Source organism: Suncus etruscus, chromosome 2 (assembly GCF_024139225.1).
Source record: "Suncus etruscus isolate mSunEtr1 chromosome 2, mSunEtr1.pri.cur, whole genome shotgun sequence".
Lineage (NCBI taxonomy): Eukaryota > Metazoa > Chordata > Mammalia > Eulipotyphla > Soricidae > Suncus > Suncus etruscus.
In genome coordinates this window covers 144,108,772-144,119,408 of record NC_064849.1, presented here as the reverse complement: position 1 = coordinate 144,119,408, position 10,637 = coordinate 144,108,772, and the positions used below count along the sequence as shown (strand labels likewise).

General features: G+C 34.6%; 1 protein-coding gene across 1 annotated transcript; it reads right to left on the bottom strand.

Moving 5' to 3' along the window:
- Positions 1 to 6,838: 6,838 nt before the first annotated feature.
- Positions 6,839 to 10,388, bottom strand: LOC126001891 (U6 snRNA-associated Sm-like protein LSm2). The gene is made up of 2 exons (XM_049769091.1): positions 10,178 to 10,388; positions 6,839 to 7,128 (listed from the first exon to the last, which is right to left on the bottom strand). The coding sequence occupies exons 1-2, from the start codon at positions 10,386 to 10,388 to the stop codon at positions 6,839 to 6,841; spliced, it is 501 nt and encodes a 166-aa protein (XP_049625048.1).
- Between the last annotated feature and the right edge of the window lie 249 nt (positions 10,389 to 10,637).

The following is a 10,637-nucleotide window of genomic DNA, read 5'->3' as shown; positions in this document are numbered from 1 at the left end:
GTGCGTTTGCCTTGCATGTGGAAGGACGGTGGTTCAAATTCCGGCATCCCATATGGTCCCCTGAGCCTGCCAGGAGCAATTTCTGAGCATAGAGCCAGGAGTAAACCCTGAGCACTGCTGGGTGTGACCCCCAAAATAAAAATAATGTCAATGATAATATTTTTATTAATAAATGAAATTGTATGATAAACAAACATAAAGAAAGAAAAAGTATATTCATGTGATGAATGTTTACAAAAGCTCTTTAAAATTTGTAATCTGAAAAGAAAGTTAAATTTTTTTTAATGTAGTTAAAAATTTTTTCTAAAACCCTGATTTTCCATAAAACTCAATTCTAAGTATTTATAGCGATATTTCTTATTTTAGTGAAACATTTCCTCAAGTTCTATTACTGGGAACATTATAGTCAAGATAGTTCTATGACTAGCTACTGAGTTTTTAGTCTCTGTCTTACTTCATTTGTCCAGAAATTCTCCCATGACAATTTGCTTTTCCAGCCTATATCTTCTTTCATTCCATTTACTTCCCAAATAAACAACTTGAGGACAAGGACCAAACTCTAGTCTTTGTAGTCTGATTTCCTAGCATGGGACTAATTGCTAATTTATCCTCTGATAATTTGTCCTCAAGTATTTTTTTTTTTTTGACACCACAAACATGAATTCAAACTAGAGAAAGCAATAGGCAATTGACATGAAACACGAGAAATGCTGTGATGGAAGAAATGCAAACTGTTCTCAAAGGGAAAATTTTCTGTGAGAATGAATACCTATTTTAAGACTTGAGAAATGAATGAGAACTAGATGGAGAAGGGCATGTGGGAAACTTTTATGGAATATGCATGGCAAGGATTATTAATGTATTCCTGGAGGAAACAGAACTTCATTTCCTTTATTTGCATGGAACTGTTCTTGTTCTTTTCACTGAGAGGAGTTTTTCTTATTTTTTCTCTCTCTTTCTTTGGGGATCCCAAATAGCAGTACACAATTATTGTCTAGGTGCAAGAGATGCCACTGGGGTTTGAACTTTCCATCTTGTTCTTCTTGTAGGGCAAATACTTTAAGCCACTGAGCCATGCTCTGATTCTTACAGTACCTCTTTAATTGCTAAATTACTTATGTTTATACAAGATTTTAGAGATACACATAAGGGGCTTATGTTCACAAATATTTTATTATCTTCACATTTATATTGCAATTGTTACTAGAATTCATTTCTAAATATTACAATACTATTTTTGGTACTTATTTTGTTTAAAATCATATTCATAGCATTTGCAATGAAAATGATGCAAAAATTATACAAAGCTTGGAATACTCACACCTAGCATGTGTGTGCATCAAAATATATTGCAAAAAGCTGAAGACATAGTGCAGCAGGTACTGTGCTTACCTTATATGCAGGTGATTAGAATTCAATCTCTGGCAATATATACAGTCTTCTAAGTACTGCCAGGAGTGATTCCTGAGCACAGACCCAGGAGTAAGCTCCGAGAACCACTAAATGTGGCCCCCAAACAAAACCCAAAAAAACTAAGTGTGGGTTAGAGGAAATTTATTAATACTAATTTCGATCACTGTAGTGCTTAGCAAATAATCAAAGCCTGTATATTTCAGAGGCTCATTGATATAATAAATTTACATGCTTTTAACTCAGTAATTAACTTCCCTAAACAGTCATGTGAAGTATTCAATACAAGTATTGTCCCTTTCAGAGTGGTTCTAACTCTAAAAATGAAGAAGAAACTGAGTCAGAAAGATGAGAAATAATTAGTCTGGACAGAAAGTGGCATTAAGTAGGCTACTTAGCTATTTTTAGATTACCAACATTTATTCATTTGTTTCTTATGTAAATGTGGCAGGTCTCTTGGAATAGTGCTTCATTGTAGAAAGTCTTGTGAATTGCTCTTGGTCATAGAACATGAGAAATTATTTGTCTCAGAGAAATAATAATTTATGCTTTGGTTTACAGATCACATAATGCCTGGGGAACAAGAGCTGTCAAGTTTTAGTTTTTGAGTCCTTGGCACTTTATATTCATTTGCAGAGATGATTCCAAATGCTGAAATGATGCAGAAATTACTTTTCTAATGCCACCTGCAGGTATAGACTACTACTTGAAGACACATGCTTTGTTATTGGCTATGTCTTTTGATTTCTTAGCCTAATTCCCATAGTATTCTTCAATGTCTTGAAAGTGACTGTGTTAACAGAAGGTTAAGATCAATCTCATAATATCTGGAATATTTTTTAATGTTATACTCTACATCTGTCATTGGCCAATGACTATTAGTGGAGCAGTAGAAAAAGATCATGGAATATTTGACTTTGTTGTAGTTAAAATGACCAGATTAAGTGGACAGAATACAGTGCATTGAATTGAGCTGTCATACTTTTCTTGGAGACTGAGTTAGAGATTTGAACACAGTAGCATTGTTAGAATCCAGAGATCATTCATTCAAATACTGAATTTAATGAAAAACTAAGAGCAAGAGTAAGCAAACAAATTTTTGAGATCCACACAGAGATGCTAAAATATCTTTGCACCTAAACATGTGATGTTTAGGATAGGGAGAATGCCTCATTACTTTATATATATACTTTATATATATACTTTATATATTATATTATATTATATAATTATATATAATTATGTATATATACTTTTTATATATAAAATATACTTTATATATATAAAAATATACTTTATATATTATATTATATAATTATATATAATTATATAAAGTATACAGATACTTTATATAATTCCAAAGTCAACTTATTGGTTTACTAGTTAATTAGGATTTAAAGTTAGAATATTATAGTGACTATTGGACATAAGAATATTGATAGCAGAATGTAGGCTTGCTGAAAGCCTGAAGAAATAAACAAATAAATATTAGATAAAATTAATAAAATAACTTTTAGAGGAATTTTTTTTCAAAGCAAAGAAAACTCAGTTTTAACTGTCAAGAAGAGTTTAAAAGACAATTGGTATTTATTACCATGACTCCAAATTTAGTAAAATGATGATCAGTTTGAGAAGAGAAAGAAGTCTAAAATACACTTCAGGAAGAGCTGTATAAAAAGGATTGAAGTCAACAAGATGTTTTGGTACTAAGTTTTACATGCAGAAAAGCATATTCTTTGTCAGTGTTATAAATGAGGGGTCAACACCCACTACGAAGTAGGTGGAGTGTTCATAATAAAATTGGAACTACCTCAGAATTTTAAGTTTTAGAAAATGACATTGAAAATCTCAGATTGCTAGTCTATTTTTTAGTGTACCTATAAAAGAAAAGAGAGAACATAATATTGCCTATTTAACCATTTGCTATAACAGTTGTTTTGCTTTATTTTCCATGAAAAGTTTTGGTGTCTCTTAGCTTCGTGCCCTTTACTTTTCAGAGAGCCATTCAATGTCTGTAAAATGTCTGGCTATACATAATGTCATAAAACATATGTATGTACAGCAAGTTATAACTGTAAACAATTAAGATGATCATATTCCATTTTAAGTACATATAACATCTGCATCATGGACTATTTCCATCTCAAATCTCCCCAATTTAAAAAAACAAATTTTTCTTTTATTAAAATTTACCATTAATAGAAAAATGATACTGCAAAACAAAAATTATATTTTACATGCAAAATGCTACATCATTGAAAATATTAAAATATCTTAAACAAATTAGTGATCAAAGCATAAAATCTAAACCATTTGAAAAAATTTATATGACCATAAAGTATGTTTCCCTATCATGGTATATTAGAAAATTTTTGAATAAATACAATAAAACAAGTTCAAGTATCATACTATTATTTTATGGAATGTAATGTCAGAACAAGATTATATATTAAAGTAGAAAAGGTTTTTGAACAAAAATTTAAAAGCCACGAACTAGGAAATATAGAAAAGTTGTAAAAAAAAAACCAAAAAGATAGATTTTGAAAATCTTTTCCATTTTTATGACTTTGTAAGAGGTGGAAACAAATAACATTTGCTGGGGTCTCCTGAGAATGGCACACAGTCTCTAAATGACCTCTTTTGAATCTGTGGAATGACCTTTGAAGTAGCCTAAGTGACTGAATTCTCTTTAGTGGCCACCCAGGAGGGCAATTCCAGGTGAAGCGCCTCTATATTCTTTGTCTGGGAAACTTATTTTCTTCAGGTATTCCACTAAAGGAAAATATCTTACAATAAAGATTTCACCCAATTGCCTCAGAAACCTTTCAACAGAACTTAAGTATCTCAATAATTTCTTAGGATATCTCTTAGAAATTAGCTTAATTAAAGCCACTTCATAATGTTACACTATAAGAACCTAAATGAAGGAGACAAAATACTTAATATTCCAAGCATGACTTTAAATATATAATACAAAGAAATCTGAGAGAAAAGACTTTTAACTGAGCTCTCTGTAAAAGGCTATGATTGAGCAGAAATAAATTCACTGAAAATAATAATAAGGAAAAAAAAACACTGCAAATTAACTAGCCACACAAAATCTTACATGTGAGTGGTTACCTAACTAACTTACACTTCATACTCTTTTCTTTATGTTAAGGGAATAACTAGTTAATTAGGATTTTAAATAAAACTATAAACTCCACCACCCCCTCCAACCTCTTTCACTTTGCATCCTTTTAGTCAGGTATCCACAAATACTATTCGTGCCAATTGTCTGAGAGAAAAATATCGACTAATTAAAATGCTAATCTTTAGTAAACATATAGTACTTGCATGAAAATTAAACACTTGGACTGCTAATTTATGAATACGTGCTCACACATCAGGAACACTGCAACTAGTGTGGACTTTGCAATCTTGGGCTTTACAGCCTCGTCTACATGTCAAATCCACTTCAGGGCTAAGAGTATCTACCATTGAAATCACCCAGTGTGCCTTCTCTCAAGAGCGTCTAAGGAGAAAAGAAAAGTGATGTGCACTTTGAGAAGATTATTTAAAGCCTGCAGATTCATTAGGAGAGAACTTAATTGTGATAGAATCTATAATCCTTTTCAGTTCATCCCATAAATAATAACAGTCTGAACTCTATTGAATCACATGGCCGCATTTGCACAAACCTATAGAAGAGAGTTCTTAAAACTGAATAGATGGAATTGAATGGACTTGGGAAGTGGGAACTGGAATTTGATGGACAGCCTTTCACCTCTAGGTTATTGGTTTGTATCTGACCCAGGTGATGAAAAGTCGTTGTTCTACAATGGCTGTTTAGTACTTTTCTGTGTAATGAGCTGTTGGCTCCAGTCCATTCCTCAGTGGACAGGTGTCTGCTAGGCTTCCCAAATCACCATTCCACTTGTCAGTCACATCTGAGGTCAAGGGCTAAATAGGAACTGGGCTGGAATACTTTCTTATTCTGATGAGTACAGACCTTTCTTTGTTGGTTGACTTGGTTGAAAAAACAGAAACAGCCATGGTTACTGTTCATGCTCTGCCTATTTTCTATGTAAGAGGATTTTATTGTTTAGGCTTTCTATTATAATGAAAAATTATTAGGTTTTCAATTGTGCATGTTTTTTATTGCTATGTATCATGAAAAGGAGATGCCTAAATACTCTTCTAAACCCAGGGGACATTAAAATTTAAATTTATTTGTCTAACTGCAACAGGAATATACATGATGAGAATACATTTGACTCTGGATTCTCTTCATTGACATGGAGGAATAGTGACTCACTATTCCAAGACTCACTGCTAAAACTGGCAGGTAGAAACTACCCAATGGCTAAACTTTGTGTGTTATTAGAAAAGGTATTTTTGAGGTGGAATACAGGGAAGACTTGTAGAAAACCTTTATTGAATGTTTCTTGGGATTTACAAAGTGGAGATAAATGGTGACATTTTAAACCTGGTTTAAATAATTTTATTTCTATACTTTCTACTGTTCTCGAAATGTGAGTTTTACATTTATTTTCAGTTCTAGAAAAATTTAAGAGCTTGGGTGACTGATTGAGGCCAGAAGCCTGAGAACTCTTGAAAGGGTTTTTTTCAGATCAATAATCAATACAGTTTCTGAATCAATTGATTTTAAAATTCAGGTAAAATGTTTTATGTGTAAGAATTATAGACCTCTCTGTTCAATTTTATAGATGAAATCAATTTGCTTAAGAAAAAGCATATGTATTTAGATTATCCTATTTTCTCTCTGATGGAGTTTATTATTAGATAAATGTTTTTACTTAGTGAAAGCAATCAGATCGAATAACAATATTTAAGTTAATCTGCATCATTCTGGATTAAGTCCGAATCTCTCCTTTGATTACAAATTGCCAGCTATATAATCATATTATCTATTTTTCTTATAGCTCTGAGAGTAAACTTTTTTCATTCTTGGGAATTGAAAAGTAATAAATGTTAAGAATTGTAGGGTTTAACAAGAAATCATGTCAATTTCTTGACATGAGCTAGTTTATTTTCTTTCTTTTCTTTCTTTCTTTTTTGCATCATAACTTTTATTCCCAATGTGGGAGACAGATTCCCTCCATCCCCCAAAATGAATCACCTCCTGCCCTGAAGAGATCTAGGGAAAGCTTCCCCTTCTCCAGAGAAATAACGAGAAGGGAAGGTGCTGAGGATAGGCCAGGTACGATAGCCCCCCACCCCCCAATCTCTGAATCTATTCTCCCCATCTCAACAGAGGATAGTTGCCCTCACCCCTCTATTATTCCTTTCACTTTTTCATCCTTTTTTTTTTTAAAGCCTTCCCTACTGAATCAAACACAGCACTTCAAATAAGTAGGAAAATCTGTAGGAAAAGGGTTCTGCCTAGGGCAGGAGGTTAAAGGGCACCGATAGATGCGGGGGATCATCACTGTTTCTGCTGCAGCACCTCCTTTGCTGCATCTTGTAGCAACTGTGTGTCAACCTCATCCGCTGGCAATGGCACATACCGGACCACCAAGCCCTGGATAAAGCAGTTCTTCACCAATAACATGTGGGGGTATTTCTCAAGATCTGTGACACTGATGTCAGTTAGTTTGATGTTGAGATACTGGTCTATAGAATGGAGAGTTCCACAGATGCTCAGTTCATTCTTCAGTTCCATCACCATGTCCTTGCCCACAAGAGACTTGAAAAACGGAACAGAAGAGCATGGTGCTCATGCAGCACAGTGCAGGCAGACTTGCAAGAAGTGGGCCGGGGGTGGGGGGTGGGGTCGCGCAGGCGCAGAGGAAAGACAAACCAGTTATCTTATATACTTTTATTTTTTTTAAACAGTTGAGAAAATTGAAACTTTTGGATGTCTGTTAATAAAAAGGATGGCAGAATGTACATGGTAATTTTATAGGTAACTGTTAGGTGGTATTTTCTAAATGCATTCATAATAAAGTGATAAAAGGTAAATTTTTATTTAAATCCTGTTAAAAGCTAAATAATATTTTTCTTAGAAAATTAACAATTAGGGGATGGGGTAAAAATAAAATTAACAATTAAATTTGATAGCTAGTTATTTATTTAAACATTAATGATACTTTATTGAATGCCAGTTAGATAAGGACTACTGAGGGAAAAGGGTCTTCAAATATATAATCATTATTTTTATTGCAGCTTAAAGCCTATTCAGGTAACCAGGTTTATTTGTGTTTTATTCTTTTTTTCTCTAATGAGAAGTAAGAATGGAGTTATAACTCTTTAAAAATTGTTTGCAAGCTTGTCATCACAACTTAGGGGCCTGGGGCCAATTGGAGTGGGTGGTCAAAGTCAGAGCTGCTATCATGCTCAGACCCAGAGGTGCTGGGGGCAAGTGGTGCCAGAGCTTAAAGCCTGATCCCATAGCTCCTGAAACCCAAACCTTTCCAGCCCTCAAGTATCATTTATTTATGAGGAAAGAGTCTTGAAGAAACAGTTATATTATTTCTTCTACAATGATCCCTACTAGGCTTGAGAACCTTTGAAAACTCAATACACTAAAAATCTTATTACATGATTTCATTCATGTTTCATAGATTTACTTTATTTTTATTGCTCTTGTCTATATCAAACCTATTTAGTTAATACCTGACTGATTTCAATGGGTTTAATTCTCAGAGCTTTTCTTACACTTATTATGGTTACCATAGTGTCAGTTCCATAAAGTAGGATATCAGTGACTGAATATGGTAGGGGGAAACCATTCAAATTTCTAGTGCCCCAATCCTGTACCACAGTACCACTGTACTAGAACCTCTACTTAAAAAGACAAGCAAGTCTTGCAAGGTCCCATGCTCCTCCAGTTAATTTAAAAATCATGGTAGAAAGCAGTTGTCTAATGTAGCTGTATGCATGTGAAGTGAAATATTTTGATAGTGGAAGAGCTAGCTCTTGGCAATTCCTATAGTAGAGCAAAGAATTTTTATTAAGGACAGAGAGGTGCTGCAATGGAAGAGGATGTGTGCTGGAGCCTCTATCACCATTAAAGGTGTGGCACGTGTGCATTCATGTTTGTATGTGTGTTGTTTTAAACAACTGTATTGAGCTAATCACGTTGGTGGGAAACAAGTCTTGTGGTAGCATTAGTAGGAAGTTTGCAGCAAGTTATTCAGTCTGACAATTATTGCAAATTAGAACTTTATTCAAGAAAGGATATCAGTTTAAGAGGAGACACAACACATTTACTATAGTTGATTCAGACCCTCTTTGAATGGGTAGCATTTTCTTAGAAACAGCCATAGAGATAAATGCATCACGTGACACTTGGAACCAAACTGCTGAATGAAGATATTGGAGGACTGGAGCTATTCATTTCCATTTACAGGATCCAAATTGCTGAAAAGTCATGGGAAGGCAGGAAAGAGACTTGTTGTTTTTTGAAAATGCTCCCTGGCATTTGTCTGCCTGCGTCATCCGATGCAGTATCTCATTCTGCTGCCACCCGGAGTCCTATTCATTGGTTTGTTTAACCTCAAAGTGGGAAAGTAACTAACACAAATACATTCATTGTCCATGCTCTAATAGAATTAAGATTCCCAAATACACTGCCTGCATTTGAATGAGGTTTGTTACACACTAGCCTTTATGGTCACACCCTTTTCCCTTGATGGTTCTTAAGAAAGGCAGAAGCGGGAGACCAGAAATTTTGTAAGCTCATAAATATGAAGCACACTGTGTTTAAATAATGCCAGGGTGGTGATACAAATGGACCAATGCCAGGAAGCTCAAAGTTAAAACTAACAATTCATCCATCCACCACTATGAATAAGAAGGAAGGAAAAAGGGGTACTGTATTCCTGAGAGTTGTGCTGCCAGCAGACTGGAATCACTCTGTCTAATGGGCCAGTGTGGCCCAGAGGTTTGAATTGCACACTGTTACTGATAAGACAAGAAATTGATCTAGTTTGTTCAAGAAAGACCTACTTGAAGTGAGAAATTATATAAAATAGTTTATTTCACATTGCTTATTATTAACATGAATGGTCATAAACTTTTGGAATAAACTTATATTTAGGATTCTACTTATCATTGGCTAACACCAGTTGCAGGCTTAAGAGTATAAGCAGTCATTCTGGCTGTGTGGACAGACTAGCACAGGTTTTCATAGATGCTCTTTCTGCTCTGTTGCTGCCTTTTATTACATCACCTGTAATAATTACAGGAACATAGGTATTGTCTTATAAGCAAGCACTGAAGTGAAGATTATCAAAAAAATTAAAAAAAAGAATATTAGTGCTTCAGACTTTATTCATTCAGAGATTGACCACTGTCTTAAAAACAAAGCTCTATGTTTTGAACATTTAAAAATTATACATATTTTTGATATGCTCAGGTTTTTCATTTGTTTATCTCAGGATCTGAATTTTGTTCCATCTTTACCAGGATGAAGCTGAAAATGTACTTTTGATGATCTATGCATAAATGACATTTGTGATTGTATAGAAGCAAATATTTATCTTCTTTTAAGACTAATGTATGTAGAAGATAAACTTTCAACTAGCAATTCTGGAAGAAGTACATTTCTGAAATACAAATACTTAAAAATGATAAATTAGATGTCTGAATGCTTTAAATTAGCCTTATTCTTTTTTTTTCTGGCCACACCCATTTGATGCTCAGGGGTTACTCCTGGTTAAGCACTCAGAAATCGCCCCTGGCTTGGGGGGGACCATATGGAACGCCTGGGGAGCGAACTGCAGTCCTTCCTTGGCTAGCGCTTGCAAGGCAGACACCTTACCTCTAGTGCCACCTTGCCGGTCCCGAGCCTTATTCTTAATACATACATTTTTACTTTCAGATTTCTTAGCTCCAAATTTCATATAGTTTATTATGATTCCAAAATCAATTTGATCTTCTTTTCGCTTCTTTAGAAAAGATCGTAGTACTGACCCAGATTTTCCAATATCTAAAGTAATCCATGATTGTAGGCAATCACTTTGTAAGCCCATGAGTTTTTTCAGAGTTCTAGATGATTTTCTTTTTTTTTTATTTTTGGTTTTTGGGCCACACCCGGCAGTGCTCAGGGGTTTCTCCTGGCTGTCTGCTCAGAAATAGCTCCTGGCAGGCACGGGGGATCATGTGGGACACCGGGATTCGAACCAACCACCTTTGGTCCTAGATCGGCTGCTTGCAAGGCAAACGCCGCTGTGCTATCTCTCTGGGCCCTCTAGATGATTTTCAAGGCTAGTTAAATCTAA